At 36.5% G+C, this 21,639-nt stretch overlaps 2 protein-coding genes and 1 pseudogene across 2 annotated transcripts; all 3 read left to right on the plus strand.

Annotated features, from left to right (window-relative positions):
- The first annotated feature begins 358 nt into the window (after positions 1 to 358).
- Positions 359 to 2,747, plus strand: LOC130869681 (olfactory receptor 8K3-like; annotated as a pseudogene).
- Positions 2,748 to 10,839: 8,092 nt separating this feature from the next.
- LOC130863016 (olfactory receptor 8K3-like) lies at positions 10,840 to 16,844 on the plus strand. Its single transcript, XM_057752889.1, has 3 exons — positions 10,840 to 11,747; positions 12,626 to 12,650; positions 16,836 to 16,844. Exons 1-3 carry the CDS (start codon positions 10,840 to 10,842, stop codon positions 16,842 to 16,844), a joined length of 942 nt encoding a protein of 313 aa, XP_057608872.1.
- A 3,441-nt stretch (positions 16,845 to 20,285) lies between these two features.
- On the plus strand, positions 20,286 to 21,233 carry LOC130870127 (olfactory receptor 8J3-like). The gene has a single exon (XM_057762713.1). The coding sequence runs from the start codon at positions 20,286 to 20,288 to the stop codon at positions 21,231 to 21,233; it is 948 nt and encodes a 315-aa protein (XP_057618696.1).
- Positions 21,234 to 21,639: the final 406 nt, after the last annotated feature.

Here is a 21,639-nt window from a genome sequence, read left to right on the forward strand (position 1 = left end):
GGCTCTTAGATTAACTAATGTCTAATATTGGATAAAAGGAATAGTTCCCATCACAGTTGGGAAAAGCATGCATCTTTGCAAAGATGTTATTCTGTTTAAAACTTTTATTTATAGAGATCCAAAGATTCATAAATATGTTTTTCTTTGTTTCAAATCATGTATTTGCATATGTATGTGTATAGATGTGTTTAAGATTGTATGTACACATTCAAAAGTAGATTTGTTTTAAGACTAAATTAAAATATTTGGAGATATTTCATTAAAACTTATAAGAAAAATAAAAACCCACAAAATGATATTTGAAATAAATTGACTGTGCAATGATCTCTACTCAGAACAGATTTTTCCATAAACCTGGATGGAGACCCACAACCTCACAGTGGTGACTGAGTTCATCCTGATGGGCATCACTGACCGCCCTAAGCTGCAGGCACCATTGTTTGGACTTTTCCTCATCATCTATCTGATCACATTGGTTGGCAACCTGGGCATGATCGTCCTCACCATGGTGGATTCCAGACTGCAAACACCCATGTACTTCTTTCTCAGACATCTTTCTATCACTGATCTTGGTTATTCAACTTCGGTGGAACCCAAAATGTTAAGAAATTTTATTGTAGATCAGAATACAATACCATTTTTTTTTATTCTTTTTTACTTAAAATTTCCAACTGCTCCCCGTTTCCCATTTCCCTCCCCCTCCTCCCACATATTGCCCCCTCCCCCCGCTCCCCTCCCCCTATCCCCACTCCACTTCTCCTCCCCCTAGTCCACTCCCCCTCCCTCTCGATACTGAAGAGCAGTCCAAATTCCCTGCTCTACATGAAGACCAAGGTCCTCCCACTTCTATCTAGGTCCAGGAAGGTGAGCATCCAAACAGGCTTAGCTCCCACAAAGCCAGTTCATGTATTAGGATCGAAACCTAGTGCCATTGTCCTTGGCTTCTCATCAGCCTTCATTGTTCGCCATGTTCAGAGAGTCCGGTTTCAACCCATGCTTATTCAGTCCCAGTCCAGCTGGCCTTGGTGGGCTCACAATAGATCAGTTCCACAGTCACAGTGGGTGGGTGCACCCCTCGTGGTCCTGATTTCCTTGCTCATGTTCTCCCTCCTTCTGCTCCTCATTTGGACCTTAAGAGCTCAGACGGTTGATCCAAATTGGGTCTCTGTCTCTCTCTCGATCCATCGCCAGATGAAAGTTCCTGTGCCATTCTCCTTGGCCTCTCGTCAGCTCTCATTGTCCACCACATTAAGAGAGTCCGGTTTTATCCCATGTTTTTTTCAGTAGCAGTCCAGCTGGCCTTGGTGAGCTCCCAATAGATCGGCCCCCCTGTCTCAGTGGTTGGGTGCACCCCTCATGGTCCTGACTTCCTTGTTCATGTTCTCTCTCCTTCTGCTCCTCATTATAACCTTGGGAGCTCAGTCCGGTGCTCCAGTGTGGGTCTCTGTCTCTATCTCCATCCATCGCTAGATGAAGGTTCTATGGCGATATGCAAGATATTCATCAGTATGATTATAGGATAGGTTCATTTCAGGTTCCCTATCCTCAGGTGCCCCAATGAACTAACTGGGGACATTGCCCTGGGCTTCTGGTAGCCATTCCAGGTTCAAGTCTCTTGCCAACCCTTAGGTGGCTCCCTTAACTAAGGTATGAGTTTCCCTGCTCCCCCATCCAACCTTCCTTTACCCCCAATCACCCCGATTCCCCCAGTTCCCCTCATCCTCTCCTTCACACTTTTCTCTCCCCATCTCCCCTCATCCCCATCCCACCCCACCCCCCAAGATTCCCCTTTTTTGCCCGGCAATCTTGTCTATTTCCCATAGCTGGGAGGATATCTATATGTTTTTCCTTGGGTTTACCCTCTTGTTTAGCTTCTTTAGGATCACAAATTATAGACTCAGTGGCCCCTATCCATGGCTAGAAACCAATTATGAGTGAGTACATCCCATGATCTTCTTTTTGGGTCTGGGTTACCTCACTCAGGATCGTATTTTCTATTTCCATCCATTTGCATGCAAAATTCGAGAAGTCATTGTTTTTTACCGCAGAGTAGTACTCTAATGTATATATATTCCACACTTTCTTCATCCTTTGTGCTACCCAGTTGTCTTTCTGTAGTATGTTCATTGTTAGTGAATTTTTTTATTCTCTCTGCAATGTCTTATGACCGTTATGTGGCCATCTGCAAACCACTCCTATACAATGTCATTATGTCACGAAGAGTATGTTGGGTCCTGGTGGCAATCCCATATCTTTATAGTATATTTGATGCTCTCATTGTCACCATAAATATTTTCTCTTCATCATTCTGTGGTCACAATGTCATCAGTCATTTCTACTGTGATGGTCTCCTGTTAACATCTTTGCTGTGCACAAATAAAGAGGAAAGTGAAATGATAATTTTAATCTTATCAACTGTTGACTTGATTTCTTCTCCAGTTGTGATCCTTGTCTCCTATCTGCTCATTCTCAGAGCTATTCTCAGGATGAACACTGCTGAGGGCAGACGCAAGGCTTTTTCCACCTGTGGGACCCACCTGACAGTAGTCACTGTCTTCTATGGGACTTTGATATTTATGCATGTGCAGCCTAAGTCCAGTCACTACATCAACACTGACAAGGTAGCTTCCATCTTTTACACCATGGTCATCCCAACGTTAAATCCCTTGATCTGTAGTTTGAGGAACAAAGATGCCAAGAAGGCCCTAAGAAGGACAGGGAAAAAAATACAAAGTATCTTCTCCTAAAAATCAAAGGTAGAAAATGCCATACTTCACCAGAAATAAATTTACATGAGTTATACGTTTCAGAGAAGAAAACATTAAAACCTAATGCTTCTCTGAAGAGGAGACAGATTATAAACAAAGCATTTGAAATAAATGAAATAGCAGAAAGAATATATTTTAAAGTGTATAATCCTAAACAGGGTAACAATGTGTTTGCTGTATGTGATGAGACAGTTGTCTCAGATAATTTAAATTTATTTTGTGAATTAAACTTTACAATAAATTGTCTGGTGTTCACAAGTATCTGACTTTTTGCTTTACCTGCACTGTTATTATTTACATACAGTTGGTATTCATATGTATTTCTATAAACTCTTAAAAATCTTGGTCACAGTGTTAGGAAACCACTTTGAGATGGAGATCCCTGTAAATAGTAGCACTCAGAAGATTTCTTTTCAAATGGAAACTTATGCCCTGATTGTACATCACTTTTCTTTCACTCACATCCTATATAATGCAACAGCAATATTTAATGTCATGCGTTAGTAGTTCATAAGTTAAATGTATCATCTAATATTGTATAAGTCCAAGCACACGTGTGTGTTTCTGTGTGTGTGTTTATGCTGACTTAAAATTTTTATGGCAGGTTTTACCCCCTTTGTCTTGTAACTGAATAAATCTTAATACCTTAGTTTATATTTTTCTTTACTGAATGATTTAATGTTTCCTTTCTACATGAAAAGTACAACAGTTATAAGACAGATACTAAGTTTTGATTATTGGATAAAATGCCACCCTTATAATTGTCTGGAATGTGGATTCAAGTGGAATGAAGGTCAGTCCTAAGTATATAGTTAGGCTGGGGTCAATCAGAGCTACATCTTAAAATAGAAATAAAGACCAGAATCACTCATAAAACAATATTTTAAGTTTTGTTTGAAAATCACTTTGTGGATTTGACAACAAATCCAAGTTTTATGATATCATTTAAAAAATTTCTAGTTTTTGCCCGGCAATCTTGTCTACTTCCCCTATCCAGGCGAATGACTATACGTTTTTCTTTGTGTTCACTTTCTTATTTACCTTCTATAGAATCACAAATTATATGCTCAATGTCCTTTATTTATGGCTAGAAACCAATTATGAGTGAGTACATCCATGTTCCTCTTTTTGGGTCTGGGATACCTCACTCAGGATAGTGTTTTCTATTTCCATCCATTTGCATGCAAAATTCGAGAAGTCATTGTTTTTTTACCGCTGAGTAGTACTCTAATATGTATATATTCCACACTTTGTTCATCCATTCTTCCATTGAAGGGCATGTAGGTTGTTTCCAGGTTCTGGCTATTACAAACAATGCTGCTATGAACATAGTTGAACAGATACTTTTGTCATATGATAGGGCATCTCTTGGGTATATTCCCAAGAGTGGTATTACTGGATCTTGGGGTAGGTTGATCCCAAATTTCCCGAGAAATCGCCACACTATACTGATGAATATCTTGCATATCACCTTAGAACCTTCATCTGGCGATGGATCGAGATAGAGACAGAGACCCAATTTGGAGCAACAGACTGAGCTCTTAAGGTCCAAATGAGGAGCAGAAGGAGCGAGAACATGAGCAAGGAAGTCAGGACCACGAGGAGTGCACCCACCCACTGTGACAGTGGAACTGATCTATTGTGAGCCCACCAAGGCCAGCTGGACTGGGACTGAATAAGCATGGGTTGAAACCGGACTCTCTGAACATGGCGAACAATGAAGGCTGATGAGAAGCCAAGGACAATGGCACTAGGTTTCGATCCTAATATATGAACTGGCTTTGTGGGAGCCTAGCTTGTTTGAATGCTCACCTTCCTGGACCTAGATAGAAGTGGGAGGATCTTGGTCTTCTTTCAGGGCAGGGAATTTGGACTGCTCTTCAGTATGGAGAGGGAGGAGGAATGGAGTGGGGGGAGGGGGAGAGGAGTAGGGATAGGGGGAGGGGAGTGGGGGGAGGGGGCAATATGTGGGAGGAGGGAGAGAGAAATGGGAAACGGAGAGGAGGCGGAAATTTTAATTAAAAAAGAATAAAATAAAATAAAAAAATTTCTAAAGCCCTCTTTATATAAATTATTATTTTGTTAAAAATATTTTTTTCAATGAGTATATGGGTTTTGATTTTTCTTTAATTTTTATTGGCTTTTTTTTCATTATACATATCAATCCAAGTTCTCACTCTCTCCTCTCCTCCCATTCCCTCTATGTACCTTCCAACACAACCCCCATCCAATCCTCAGAGAGGGTAAAGCACAGTGCTTTGGGGAAGGTCCAAAGCCATTCTTACTATATCTAAGCTGAGCAAGGTATCATCCAAAGAGAACAGCTTCCAAAAAGAGCCGGTACATGCAATAGGGTTAAATTCTGGTGCCACTGCCAGGGCCACTTCCCCCAGGCTGTCCCAGTCATGCAACTGCCAACCACAATCAGAAGGCTAGTGTGATCCTATGCTTGTTCCTTCCCAGTCCAGCTGGAGTTGATGAGCTCCCATTAGCTCAGGCAGACTGTTTCAGTGGATAAGCACATCATGGTTTTGACCTCTTTGTTCATATTCTCATTCTTCCCACTCTGATGGTGTCTGCCTCTGTTTCCATCAGCTGCTGGAGGAAGGTTCTATGGTGATATTTAAGATAGTCATCAGTCTGACTATAGGGCTAGTCAAGATCAGCCCCCCTCTTCTCTACTGCTTAGGGTCTTAGCAGGGGTCATCCTTGTGGACTCCTGTGAATTTCTCTAGAGCCAGGTTTTTTACGAACCCTATAATGGCTCCATCAATCAAGATTTCTCTTTCCTTGCTCTCCTCTCTGCCCTTCCTCCTTTTTGGCTATCCCCTTCCTTCAAGTTCTCTTCACCCTTCTCCCTGCCTCCACCTTCCACCCTCCCCTCTACTCCCATACTCCCATATATGATAAAGGACTGATATCCAAAATATATAAAGAACTCAAGAAATTAGATATCGAATTTCTAAATAACCCAATTGAAAAAATGGGGTACAGCCGGGCGGTGGTGGCACACGCCTTTAATCCCAGCACTCGGGAGGCAGAGGCAGGCGGATCTCTGTGAGTTGGAGACCAGCCTGGTCTACAAGAGCTAGTTCCAGGACAGGCTCCAAAACCACAGAGAAACCCTGTCTCGAAAAACCAAAGGAAACAAAAAAAAAAAGAAAAAGAAAAAGAAAAAAGAAAAATGGGGTACATAACTGAACAGAGAACTCTCAACATAAGAATCTCAAATGGCCAAGAGATACTAAAGGAAATGTTCAACATCATTAGCCATCAGGGAAATGCAGGCACCATTGTTCAGACTGTTCCTCATCATCTCTCTGATATCACTAGTTGGCAACTTAGGTGTGATCTTCCTCACCATGGAGGATTTCAAGCTGAAAACATCTAAGTACTTTTTTCTCAGATAACTCACAATGTCAGATATGGTTATTGAACTGCTATGGGGTCAAAACTGTCAAGGGATTTTCTTGTGGATCAAAATACAATATCATTTTATTTTGTGCTCTCCAGGTGACAGTAGTAGCTATTTTCTACAGGACTTTAATATTTATATATTTGCCTCCTAAGTAAATTCATTCCTTTGACATTGATAAAGTGACTTCCATCTTTTACACCCAGGTATCTCCATGTTAATTCCCTTAATCTATAGCTTGAAGAACAATGTTATACATGATGCCCTTAAAAAAAAGTTGAAAAGCTATGCAATATTGCCTTATAGAGTTTGTATATTGTTGAAAGCTATCTATATAATTCACAATAGTAAATAAGTATTCATAACAGGAAACGAAGAAGATATGCTCTTTAAAGAGAAATCAGATGTCAAAGACCAGCCTTGATGAAATCTGTACATTCCAGGGTAGGAGGGCAAGGATTAGAATTATTAAGGAAAAGGTACAGAAATATATGAGAAATAAGAGACAGGAACACTCAACATTCAGTGAATACTGAATGCTGAATCCTCCAGGTTTATTTTCCATATGCTTATATACTTCACTTCAAAAGGGGAGGGGGAGATGTAACAGACTTCATTAACAGGATAGAAGGAGTAGATTTAAATTCCCTGACCTTTGATCCAGGTGGAGCAGATCCACCTCTATACACGAAATACTAATTAACCACACCCTAGGTCAGAATCTCTCCTTGTAGCCACACCTGTTGTCAACAACTATGAGCAAGCAAAAGTAAGCTCAAACTCTCTGACCTCCAGTCGAGGTGGAACAGGCTCACCTATATTGGTCTCCACAGTCAGATTATTTGTGTATGTATGTATGTATGTGTACATGTAATACATATGTATGGAAGAATAAACATGGCACAGAAGCATTGCTTTAGTATGAAAGGACAAAAGAAGAGCTACTAGTGTAAAAGTGTGAATGTGTGGGAGGAGAATATGAGTTGCTGGAGGATTTTATTGGATATTATATATTGGATATTGTAATAAATCATTCAATGTTCACATGCAACTGTCTTACTTCCTATAAGTGAATTCTCTCTCTCTCTTCTCTCTCTTCTCTCTCTCTCTCTCTCTCTCTCTCTTTCTCTCTCTGTCTCTCTCCCTCCTTCTCTTCTCTTCTCTCTCTCTCTCTCTCTCTCTCTCTCTCTCATTACTTTTTCAAGACAGGGTTTCTCTGTATAACAGTTGTAGCTTTCCTGGAACTAGCTCTTGTAGAGTAGGCTGACCTCAAACTCATGGACATCCAAATGTCTCTGCCTCCCAATTGCTAGGATCAAAGATGGTGGCACATGCCTTTAATCCCTGCATGTGGGAGGCAAAAGCAGGCAGATCTCTGTGAGTTTGAGACCAACCTGGTCTACAAGAGCAAGCTCCTGGACAGGCTCCAAAGCTACAGAGAAACCCAGTCTTGAAAAATAAATATGAGTTGATTGAAAAAAGTCAAACTTCATCAGTTTATCAGGAGGTGAAATATATTGCTTAGATATTAAGGCCTCATTTATCTGACTGTAATATGAAAGATGAGTACCCACTCAGGAATCTAGGTTCCCCTCTCCCTGCCTCTCTGCTTATCCCTCCCTCCTTCCCTTCTTCCCTCCCTCCCTCCCTCCCCTTCTTCTCAAAAATAAAAACAAAGACAAACCAAGAAAACAATAGAAACTAAGTAGTAGGACAAACAAGAAAAAAAAAAAAAGACAAAAATGCCAAACAAAAGAAGCTTTCCCACTGCAAAGCTATTTGGTAATTTCTCTTCTCCAACTCCTAACTTTCTCTGGTAACTAGAAATAATTTTTCTAACCCTGTTTATTCTTGTTGTGTTTATTTTTTTGTGAATAATTCACGGTAAAGGTGACCTTAGTTTCTCGACTACATTTAAATAGTACAATATTTTCAACACCTGTACCTAATGAACCATATGTTCATTCAAACAAATATTGAGAAATGTACATAAGTAGATTTTTGGATTATAGAATAGATAGATGTATAAATAAATGAATTAAGTCATAGTTGAATAATAGCATTCCCTGATAATTAGTTAGTAACCTCTAGACATCTAATTAGACTCTCAAATTATTTAAATGTGATCACTGATCTCCTTAGAAGATCCATAGGGAGAAAGAATTCTGTGCTTTCAAATAAAGCATAAATTGACCTAAAAACCCATTTTAAGAACCACATTAGACATTCAAGACAGTGGTTTCATACAGGTAACAGAGTGTGATCTAGCCATTTATGTCAGCAAGGATTTGGCATATTTTCAAATTTTAGTCTTTCCCAGCAGTCTCTAAGTGTCCATTTCTACCATGAGTTATGTGCTTTCTAAATTCTCTAGGGTGCTCTCAGTTTCTCTTCATGATAATTTTAAATACTTGTATCTAAAGAATGTCAATTCATTTAAGCATACTTGAAAATTACTCAGTAATATATCAAGAGCTTTAATGTGTGTATATGTCATAGGCATATTATTCATTTATCTTTCACAAATCAAGTATAAGACATGCTGGTTTTGTATATGCTAATCATAGATTTTGGTGAATTGTTTGTCAAATTTATGATTATATACAGTATATGAAAATATGCCATATATATAATTTATGTATACATAATATGCCATATATAATGATGAATTGGATTTTTATATGATCTAAATATGAATTTACTATCTTGATATTTTAATGAAAAATTTGAAAAACTAGGAGTTCATATCACATTCTGTGTCTTTCTAAATTTCAGTAATTTTTGCTACAGGACCTCTGAAGCAATACTTGTTAGTAAATATATGCATGTACTCAGAGTCTAAATTATTCAAGAGGTAAATGAAACGTTCAGGTCATCAAAGGTGTGCCTATCATTTTTGAGCATGAGATGATGTTTTTCCAGTTTTATGATTATGAAAACTTTGTTTTACATTTTAATTCTGATTTGTTTAGAGTTTTAAAAGCAATCTTACAGTACTCAGTAAAGATAGTCACTCTTAAAAAGATATTTGGTTCTTGTGTTGAGTCTTTAATTTACAAAGAGGAAACAGTTTTAACTATTTAAAATGTGTTGTGTTTTATAGCTCCTTTTTTTAAGTTTAATTATTGCTGTAAAAGTACCAAAATAAAACAATAAAATGGAAACAAACCTTTTGTTTAAGGTGTTTGCTTGTTATAATGTATTGTATGTTTTTATATATGGAAGGTATCTGGGGCTATAAAATACAACCAAAAATTAAGTGAGGAGAGAAAATTAAATATGTTTTTATATAACACTGTAAAATATTTGTCCTTACTGCTAATTTAGAGATTACATAGTTATACCCAGCGTCTTCACTAAGAACTACATCAATTGTAATCTCTTCTTATTCAGTAAATGCTGATGTTTGAAATATTCAACAAAATTGATAATTTCTACTCCTATGTATTTTTAATCTATGAACCATGAGATGTGGGATGTAGTCTTATATATACATACACACATTCTTATATATGCATTCTTATATATACATTCATTATATATACATATATAATTATATATATATATGTGTGTGTGTGATTTTTAGAAATTACCTTCTATGTGTTCTGAATTAAGGTTGCCAAAAAATGTGTACATAATACACAAGAAGATTTCCAGGAAGATTTCAAATCATATCAAATTATTTGTTCAATTAATTAAAGCTTTATTTAATTTTATAAAATATGTGTAACATGAAGTATTAAATACTATTATTATAGACCATAAGCTTCTTTTTTTTGTAAAAGGAAAATTTTGAGTCTTCGCTATAAAATCAACACTAAAACCCATTCTTCCTAATTTGCTCAGACATCTTTAAATGTTTGTAAGTTCTTTACTGTAATATACAAATAAATTTATCAAAATTATATTGAAACATATATAAAAAATTTTATACGCCACATATTTATATCATGTACACATTATTTAATTAAGGATTTTACAAATACGCAGGAAGCAATTGAAACGCAGCACACAATTCCATATTATTTAATTTTGGCATAGTGAAGACAAAGCCCAAAATAGGTCCAGTAAAAAGCAAGAAGTTTGACCTAATTACCCAAATAATTATCATTTCAGATCCATAAAGAGTTCAGTATTGGCCAGTGGGATGTGCAACAAATCTAGGGAACACAATCTATTTTTGGTAAGTTACGCCTGGTTAAAAATGCCAAACAGGACCCACATGTAACTTTTGAGAGTTTCTTAGGGAAGAATAGATTTTGTTTGCCCCTGCAAAAGCACGTGAAGGGAAGCCCTACAAATTTAAATAATGATGGAACCATTTTAGATTTCACACTGGTCTTCAATTAAATATCTAATCCAGCTGTAAAAGTTTAAAAAGGGACACCTAAATATTTGTATACATTGAATTATATTATTTAATAACACAAATGTTCTTTAGAACCATTCTTGAAATCTGCATCTCTTTCTTTTTTCAAAGGAATATGGGAGTATGTTATATGTGCATATTAAAGATGTGATTTTAGATACTAAAAATCGAAAGAATTAGGTTTATTTGCCCTATGTTAGTTTTTAAAAGTTCCTCCAATTAACAATAAAATACAGTACTTATAATGCTGATTTCTCTAATCAGAACAGGCTTTCTTATAAGCTAGGATGAAGACCCACAACCTCACAGTGGTGACTGAGTTTATCCTGATGGGAGTCACTGACCGCCCTGAACTTCAGGGCCCATTGTTTGGACTCTTCCTCATCATCTATCTGATATCACTGGTTGGCAACCTGGGCATGATCATCCTCACCATGGTGGATTCCAGGCTACAAACACCTATGTACTTCTTTCTCAGACACCTGGCTACTACAGATCTTGGCTATTCAATAGCTGTGGGGCCAAAAATGTTATCAAATTTTATTGTCGATCAAAACAAAATATCCTTTAACCTTTGTGCTACACAGTTAGCCTTCTTTCTTGTGTTCATCGCTTGTGAACTCTTTATTCTGTCTGCAATGTCCTATGACCGCTATGTGGCCATCTGTAAGCCTCTGCTTTATGTGGTCATCATGTCAAAAAGAGTTTGCTGGGTGCTGGTAGTAATTCCTTATGTTTACTGTACAATTGTGTCTCTACTGATTACAATTAAGATTTTCACTATGTCTTTCTGTGGCTACAATGTCATCAGCCATTTTTACTGTGACAGTCTCCCCTTGTTATCCTTGGTCTGCTCAAATACACAGGAAATTGAAGTGATAATGTTGTTCTTGGCAGCTTTTAATTTGATTTCTTCTCTTCTGGTTGTCCTTGTGTCCTACCTGCTCATCCTGATAGCCATTCTCAGGATGAACTCTGCTGAGAGCAGACGCAAGGCTTTCTCCACGTGTGGGTCCCACCTGACTGTGGTCACTGTCTTCTATGGGACTTTGATATTTATGTACGTGCAGCCCAAATCCAGTCACTCCTTTGACACTGACAAAGTGGCTTCAGTCTTTTACACCCTCATCATCCCTATGTTGAATCCCTTGATCTACAGTTTGAGGAACAAAGATGTAAAAGATGCCCTTTATAGGACAGGGGAAAAAATACACAGTGCTTTCCTTTGAAACACACTTAGGAGTGGAGTCTTTCCATCTTTGTTTTCCACAAAAATGCTTAGCAGGTACAAAGGATCAGCATAAAATTAAATGTTAACTTTCGTCCATGTAGTCAAATATCTAAATGTTATAAATGAATTCATGAGGAATACAATAAATTTTATCCCATTTTACTGAAGAGAGCTGGATTCTAATTCTAATAATGGGATAAATGGGATCACGCTAAGTAGTTTTAGAATATAAAGATCACATTTTTTTTTTTTGGTTCTTTTTTCGAGACAGGGTTTCTCTGTAGCTTTGGTGCCTGTCCTGGAACTAGCTCTTGTAGACCAGGCTGGCCTCGAACTCACAGAGATCCGCCTGCCTCTGCCTCCTGAATGCTGGGATTAAAGGCATGCGCCACCACTGCCCGTCAAGATCACATGATTTTATGGTAGCACTTTATTCAACTTAGAAACAAAAGGAGCATGTTCGGTAGAGCAGGGTTAAATGCTGGTTGTAGTATTGATACATTCATCAAGTTTTGTAGTGTATTGTAGTTTCTATGGAAACATATTTACCTTTTGGGATTTATTCATTTTTATGAGTTGTGTGAAAATCTAAATTTATCTAAAGCGTGTTCCCTCACTTGGTTTGTAAATCACCATAAACGTTATTTAATTACCCGATCCTGAGAAGAGCATCTATGACTCATTTCCTTTTCTCATAATAATATTAATTTCATTTATGATGCCCATAGTTCTGGTTAATTTGGTGTATTCTGCCTCTCAAATAACCTGTAGCTTTTTAGTGCTGTCATTTTTTTTATAATTCAGTGTATATACGCCTTTAAGTGAATGTACCACTTCAGATAAATGTTTAAGTTCTGCTGCAAATTGGTACAAATGTTCCTTTTATTTATTTTTCACTGGCTCAGTCTTTATTTTTTGCCTGTTCTTTGTACGTTATTTAGTTCTCTAAATCAAAATAATAAAATTACTATAAATGTCATATTGTCTCATTCTTGCATTTAATACGTGAATGTATGAATGTATTTCTTGTTCTTCTCTGATGAGAGGACATCCTTTTATTTGACCCATGCAACATTGAGTGTACTATTGGATTTAGTGTGTTTGCTGATGGCAACAAACATAACATAATATAACTATTATATTAATTATAATAATTTATATATAGCTAATAACATGATAGTAATATTTGTTAGAACAAGCACATTATCAAAAACAAAAATGTGCTATATTTCTTACAATAGTTCAGCAATAACTTTTTAGAAATACATTTTTATGTACTGTTTCAATTTCTCATATATATTCTTCCTAATCCCTCAAGGCTCACAAAAGTATTTCCTCCTTAGGTTTCATGTCATTTTGTTTGCATAATGTACCAAATCTATCTGTGCCACCAATAAATTGCTAAGTAAGAGCTCTTTGGGTTAGTAAATGGGTATGAATAGCAAGATGGAGATCTGTAAATGAAGAGTTAAGAAAGGTCAATCACGCAGTTGAATTTCTTAGCATAAAATTATATAGTTAAATCATAGAAATACATAAGTTTTATATTTTGAAAATACCGTAATTTAATAATAGAAAGTTCAATATGAAAAGGTAAAGAAACACTATTTGTCATTGGTATCCATCAAGTAATAAAATGTTTAAATTACTGCCGCTTTAACATATTTTCTCTCCCTCAATCAATTTCAGTGAATAGGTATAAATTATATTCCAGAGAAAGATAAAAAAAATCACTGACATCCACATTTGAGGACACATTCTGAAATGAGTAAGCCTATAGTACATTTCTTTTATTTATTTATTTATTTATTTATTTATTTATTTATTTATTTATTTAAGATTTCTGCCTCCTCCCCGCCACCGCCTCCCATTTCCCCCCCCCCAATCAAATCCCCTTTCCTCAGCAGCCCAAAGAGCAGTCAGGGTTCCCTGGCCTGTGTGAAGTCCAAGGACCACCCACCTCCATCCAGGTCTAGTAAGGGGAGCATCCAAACTGCCTAGGCTCCCACAAAGCCAGTACATGCAGGAGGATCAAAACCCAGTGCCATTGTTTTTGACTTCTCAGCAGTCCTCATTGTCCCCTATGTTCAGCGAGTCCGGTTTTATTCCATGCTTTTTCAGACCCAGTCCAGCTGGCCTTGATGAGTTCCTGATAGATCATCCCCATTGTCTCAGTATGTGGGTGCACCCCTCGCGGTCCTGAGTTTCTTGCTGGTCCTCTCTCTCCTTCTGCTCCTGATTTGGACCTTGAGATTTCAGTCCGTTGCTCCAATGTGGGTCACTGTGTCTGTCTCCTTTCATTGCCTGATGAAGGTTAATATCCAGGAGGATGCCTATATGTTTTTCTTTGGGTTCACCTTCTTATTTAGCTTCTCTAGGATCACGAATTATAGGCTCAATGTCCTTTATTTACGGCTAGAAACCAAATATGTGTGAGTACATCCCATGTTCGTCTTTTTGGGTCAGGCTTACCTCATATGATCATTTCATTAGATGCTGAGAAAGCATTCGCCAAAATTCAACACCCCTTTATGATAAAGGTCTTGGAGAGATTAAGGATACAAGGGTCATACCTAAATATAATAAAAGCTATTTACAGCAAGCCGACAGCTAACATTAAATTAAACGGAGAAAAACTCAAAGCCATCCCACTAAAATCAGGAACACAACAAGAATGTCCACTCTCTCCATACCTCTTCAATATAGTGCTTGAAGTTCTAGCAATAGCAATAAGACAACATAAGGGGATCAAGACGATTCGTATTGGAAAGGAAGAAATTAAGCTTTCGTTATTTGCAGATGATATGATAGTATACATAAGCGACCCCAAAAACTCTACCAAGGAACTCCTACAGCTGATAAACACCTTTAGTAATGTGGCAGGATACAAGATCAACTCCAAAAAATCAGTTGCCTTCCTATACAATAAGGATAAGGAAGCAGAGAGGGAAATCAGAGAATCATCACCTTTCATGATAGCCACAAATAGCATAAAATATTTTGGGGTAACTCTGACCAAGAAAGTGAAAGATCTATTTGACAAGAACTTTAAGTCTTTGAAGAAAGAAATTGAAGAGGACACCAGAAAATGGAAGGATCTCCCTTGCTCTTGGATTGGGAGGATCAACATAGTAAAAATGGCAATTCTACCAAAAGCAATCTATAGATTCAATGCAATCCCCATCAAAATCCCATCAAAATTCTTCACAGATCTGGAGAAGACAATAATCAACTTTATATGGAAAGTACATTTCTAATATAAACAACAGCAGTTTTGATTACACATCAAATGACAGATCATAAAGAATAAAGTGTGATGACATTTGCAATTGTTTATATCAATTACGTTGAAATTCATTTTGCATTTCATTATTATGCAAAGTCACTAGAATTTCAACATGTTTCATATATTTTCCTATACCATACAATTTTTATAAAAAATAGAATTGGATAAAACAATTACCAAGAAAATTTGTTTCACTGAATCTAATATTCTTTACAATGGTCATCAAAAGTATAAAATGGTGGTTAGAACAAGAACTTTAAAATAAGTTAGAAAAACAGAATATCCATGAAAACATAACCTGAGTTGAGGACATAGTAGTGATGCAATAGGTTTTCATTCCTAGAGATTATAACATTTGGAACAGATTACATGTAAGGTGGCTCAGTGATTAAATGAACTTGCCACACGTGACAACACTCAACAAAGCTTGAAGGAAAGCGCTGATTCCAGAAAGGTGTGTTCTAACCTTTGTGTATTCATACTGGCACATATGTAGACATAATCATACATAGTGATGCTGAATAAAAGAAAATATTAGCAAAATATTTGTAAAAATAATTTTAGGGACTGGCAAGATGGTTCAGTAGTTAAAATACTTAATGTTCTAACCTAGGTTCTGAGTTCTGCTTCAAGCACCCATATCAGGTTGATTACAACTGGATCTAATTGTAGTTTCTTGGGAGCAAGTGCCACTCTCCTTTCTCTGCAGATGCCTGCACTCGTGCACATATCTACTCACAGGTGCATGTATCCACATAAATAAAAATTCAATTATATTTAATATATATTAATTTAAATTAAATATATTAAAATATATTTTTGGTTGTGGGAGTATTCGACATCACAATTTTATTGTGCACTTTTATTTCATTACAGTTCAGTGGGGTTTTGTTGTTGCTTTTTCTTTTGATGTTTGGTTTTATTGTGTTGGCTTTGTTTTATTAAAATACTGTTCTTTTTTTTGAGCACCGGACTGAAATTCCAATGCCCAAATGAGGAGCAGAAGGAGAGAGAACATGAGCGAGAAACTCAGGACCGCGAGGGGTGCACCCACACACTGAGACAATGGGGATGGTTTTTCGGGAACTCACCAAGGCCAGCTGGACTGGGTCTAAAAAAAGCATGGGATAAAACTGGACTCACTGAACATAGCGGACAATGAGGGCTGCTGAGAAGTCAAAAACAATGGTACTGGGTTTTGATCCTCCTGCATGTACTGGCTTTGTGGGAGCCTAGGCTGTTTGGATGCTCACCTTACTAGACCTGGAAGGAGGTGAGAGATACTTGGACTTCTCACAAGACAGGGAACCCTGACTGCTCTTTGGGCTGCTGAGGGAGGGGGAGTTGATTGGAGGAGGGGGAGGGAAATGGGAGGCAGTGGCGGGGAGGAGGCAGAAATCTATAATAAATAAATAAATAATAAATAAATAAAATAAAATACTGTTCCTGTTTCAAGGAGTTAAATTTCAGTGGGTAGGGAGGAGGAAAGGATCTCGAAGAACTTGGGGGAGCAGGAAAATATGATCAATATATTTAAATTTAAAATTCTTTTCAGAAATGACAAAAACAAAAAGATCTTAAAATATATTTATAATAGAAAAATTATAAATCAAGTTTTCCTCAATAAAAATCACTCCACCTCTGCCCAAATGAAGTGTATGTGACCTGACTGGCAGGGAAAATATACTAATTGATTTAGAAAATGAAATAATCTAGCCCTATAATTTTTTGCTGAACTAAAATTTGTGTACTTTTTGAACTTTTAGAAGAATTAAACAAATTACTACTGCATGGTACAACTATACAATTCCTTAGTAAATATATACTATATAATAAATGGGTTTAAAGTCTCATATCATCTTGAAGGAAAATATTAAGTTTACATTCATTTTATAGCTATATTTAAAATTAAATCCCTATGCCACTTTCTATGGTTTTACTAATTGGATCTTGTTGTAGGTTAATTGTATTTGGTCCCCTTAAGCTCACAGAGAGGGACACCATTAGGAGGTGTGGTTTTGTTGGAGTGGATATGGCCTCCTTAAAGGAAGTGATTCTGGGGGCAGGTTTTAAGGTTGTCCATGTTCTGGAAACTTCTCAGTGTGTCAGTCCACTTCCTGTGGCCACATATCAAGATATAGCCAGCACTACATTTGCCTGAATGCCACTAATGCTCCCCCACATTGTGATAATAGAATGAGCCTCTGCAAATCTAAGTGAGTCACCTCAATTACATGTTTTCTTTATGAGTTGTCATGGTCATGGTGTCTCTTCACATTAATAAAAACAATCGCTAAGACAGATCTCCTTCCCAGGGAGATTCTCACTATGCTCTACTTAATATGTTGTACAGAGAAACACCACAAAAGAAACAAAGAAGAAATAAGCTGATGAAATCATTGCATCCATCTACTAATGTGAACATTCAGACGAAGCAGTGGGCAGCATTCATGTTTCACCGTCTGTGAAAAGTTGACTGGGGACTTAACTAATGATCTCGCCATTTGTCTTTCTTTCCCTCTGGAATTAACCATTTACATAGAAAATTTGTTTCTCATGTTCAGAGACTTAAACAAACAAGCAAATACAGCTTAATGAGGAAATCTTTAGGGACAGACGTATTTAAAACTTTTCACTTGTCTTCATGAGGTCATACTGGTGATAGGTTATAGTAGATGGTTTTTATAGGTAAGTTGTGCCAAATGTTTCATTGATCTGAATTCAGAGTTCATGTGTCTTTTAAATCAATTTATCAAAATTTTGGTCAAGATTGAAATTCTTTTTCTAGATTCAGCTTCTGATCTATGATTGTTGTATCAAGGTGCAAAATTTGTGCTTAATTATATCCAGCATCTCTCCTGATTAATTAGTCTGAGCTCTTTATTCAGAGGAAGTAACAGTCAGTAAAGAGGTGTATTTCCCATACTGTATAGATAGGCTTTTAATCTGCTTTAGAACTGGCACAACACAGGAACACCTGTTGAAACTTTAACATACATAATTCTGTGCTTTCTTATACAATAAAAATTTCTTATACAATTACTAAAAGTAAAAGGTGACTTTTTCCTCCTTTTTTATTTTTTGTCTAACAGAAGGAAGAGAGTTACTGATGCTCAAAGTTGAGTGTTTTTGTTCACAATTGAGTAGAGAGACATCCAAAAAAATTCAGGTTCTGTCCTAAAGATAATATGTTTGAAAAGCGTGAAGCCAAATATTAAAAGATGAAAAGATAAATGATTTCAATAAGATTTTAACAAAAATAAAAGCTAGCATTCAATCGGTTCTACAGCATTGCTATTTCAGTGATATTAAATAACGTAAGATGTAATGTCATTGGCTTTATTGTAATATTTTAGTGCATGAATTATTTACCTAGATAAATATAAAATATATTAAGAAACCCTCACTTCCAAAGCGATTTCCACAAATCTTTAGCCAAAAATTTGCTGATGGCATTGATTCTTAAGCTAATAATACATTTATAGAAAACACTATGTTAGGCCGGGCGGTGGTGGCGCACGCCTTTATTCCCAGCACTTGGGAGGCAGAGGCAGGCGAATCTTTGTGAGTTCGAGGCCAGCCTAGTCTTCAAAGGGAGTTCCAGGACAGGCTCCAAAGCTACAGAGAAACCCTGTCTCGAAAAACCGAAAAAAAAAAAAAAAAAGAAAACACTATGTCAAAGTCCATGATACCCAGAATTTTATATGTAACAATTAGAGAGGAAATAGTTACATTAAAATCAATTTTATCACAGTGCTATATACCATAAGCTGGCCTTCTAATAAAACAAGCATTTCTGTCAAAGCATGACACAAAATATAAGTGGGAATTGATAAGAGAAAGATACATCAACCCTACAAATTCACATTTGATGCATTGTATAAACGTTTTACATTCAATCAATCACATCAGATTTAGATTATGGTTTGTTACTGCATGTATTGTTTGATATACATGCCCTAATTCTAAAAACACTTACTTTTTACTGACGTGTAATCTTCGTACATATTAATGTAGTACAGTGTGAAATAGTGTGCATATGATTTGTATTCAATTGAAGCAGCATATTCTACATATTTATTTCTATATATTACAATATTTTCTACTTAACCTTTTCAATTATTAAGCAATCTACTCTATTTCCCCAAAGTTTACATTACACAAAATTATAATATATTTGCTATATGTATTTCAAAGTTGAAAGTTTTAGTAAGATAAAAAGATGGAATTAATTAAGAATTAATTCATAAAATTCAACAAGATATTCAAAGCAGGAGAATAGTTCTAACTACTAATTGCTACTGAAATCAGTTGTAGATTCAACTGTTGTATTTGAATCACAACACAATTACAAAATATAAAAACACAGTTATCTTAAAAACTCACAAAAATTGACTAAACAACTAACAACCAAACATGTCAGTTACAGTTAGCAAAATCACAAACTGTTTAAGAATGACATTAATATATTGCAAAGATTTCAGATAAATTTACTTCATTAACCACTAGATATAAAAATATTTCAGATAAATTTCCACATGCTGGTAATCAAGTATAAAGACAGTAGTTGGAAAGACATTTCTGAGTTATTGGGCAGAATGAGATATACAATGAGAGCCAGTCTTAAAAACATTGTTGATGATGTATTAAAATACATTAAGATCCTTAAAAACAATGTAACGATAATGTGATTAAGCTATAATGTAATTTCCAGCATGGGCTGCAAGAATAAAATGATAGAATTTTAATAACTAGAAGTCGGAAGAACATAGAAGGACTGGATAAATTGGGAGAATAAATGAATTATGACTAAAGAAGATTGAAATTTGTAGTAAGACACTAAGATGGAGTTTATCAAAGAGGAGAAGTGTTTGTGGGAAACTGAGTCAGAAAAGTAAGAGGAATGAAAGTTAATAACCAAATGATCAAAAGATACTAGCTCAAGTCCTCACAGGTGGCTTGTTGTGATTTATATAATAATATCAATGTGAACAAAGAGTTGTGTAAGAATCTTTCAAGACAATGTAGTCTCTGATATTTTTTTTAATATTTATGCACAGTTAAGGAAAAAGTAACTACAATTTAACATGCTTAAAAGATTGTCATTCTAAATAAAATAACTATGAATGAGATATATAGCAATTTATTATTTAAAGCAGAAAAATGATAAACTGTTAATATTCTTTTTCACATTGAAAGATGAAATAACAATATAAATGGCTCCTGGGAATCTCACTCAGGTCACAGAGTTCATACTCATGGGGGTATCTGATCGTCCAGACCTGCAGGTCCCACTTTTCTTTGTCTTCCTGGCCATCTACACACTGACAGCAGCAGGAAACCTGGGCATCATCACCCTCACCACCGTGAACTCACGACTTCAAACTCCCATGTACTTCTTCCTCAGACACCTGGCTGTCATCAACCTTGGCAACTCCACTGTCATTGCTCCTAAAATGCTGGTCAATTTCTTAGTCAGTAAGAAAACCACCTTGTACTATGAATGTGCCACCCAGCTGGGTGGATTCCTGGTTTTCATTGTAGCAGAGATCTTCATGCTGGCTGTGACGGCCTATGACCGCTATGTGGCCATCTGCAACCCCCTGCTCTACATGGTGGTGGTGTCTCGGCACGTGTGCTTTCTGCTGGTCTCCCTCACATACTTCTTCAGCTTTTTCACAGCCATCATTGTGACTCCTTGTGTCTTCTCTGTGAGTTATTGCTCTTCCAATGTAATCAACCACTTTTACTGTGACAATGTCCCTCTGTTAGCACTGTCCTGTTCTGACACCTACCTCCCAGAAACTGTAGTATTTTTCTTCTCGGGGACAAACTTATTTTTCTCTATGACTATTGTTCTTATATCCTACTTCAACACCATCCTTGCAATTTTGAGGATCCATTCCTCTGAAGGAAGGAAGAAAGCCTTCTCCACCTGTGCTTCCCACATGATGGCCGTCACGGTGTTCTATGGCACACTTCTCTTCATGTACCTGCAACCACGGACCAACCACTCGCTAGACACTGACAAGATGGCTTCTGTGTTTTACACCCTAGTGATACCAATGCTGAACCCTGTCATCTACAGCTTTAGAAATAAAGATGTAAAGTGTGCCTTGAAAGAATTTCTGAAAAATCCATGCCAAAGGTTTAATCTTTTATGAATTTGTAATTATAATTTTGCTTAAAGATTTTGATTACCCCTTAACAAATCATTTTTCAAAGATATTGTTAAATGTTAGAACATAAAATTTCAGATGCAATAGGATTTGCTTATGTTATTTATTGTTTAATCCCATCTTTATGTGCCTAAATAAGGAAACCATGCAGGTAATTAATAAATTATAAAAATGCACATTTTAGTTGGAATATCATTTACCCAAAGGGCAACCAAGGGGCATAAATTTTTGCTTACTTGTTGAATTATTGCTTACAATCACAAATTCCTGGGTTCAATCCTAGTATGAAAATGTCACAGTTCACAGAAGGAAAAGAGTACACCATAGCACAGAAACTGGAGGGCATTGAAAATCCTACCTTAGAGGCTATCATTACTCATGATTTCCAGAA

Source organism: Chionomys nivalis, chromosome 2, assembly GCF_950005125.1.
Source record: "Chionomys nivalis chromosome 2, mChiNiv1.1, whole genome shotgun sequence".
NCBI lineage: Eukaryota > Metazoa > Chordata > Mammalia > Rodentia > Cricetidae > Chionomys > Chionomys nivalis.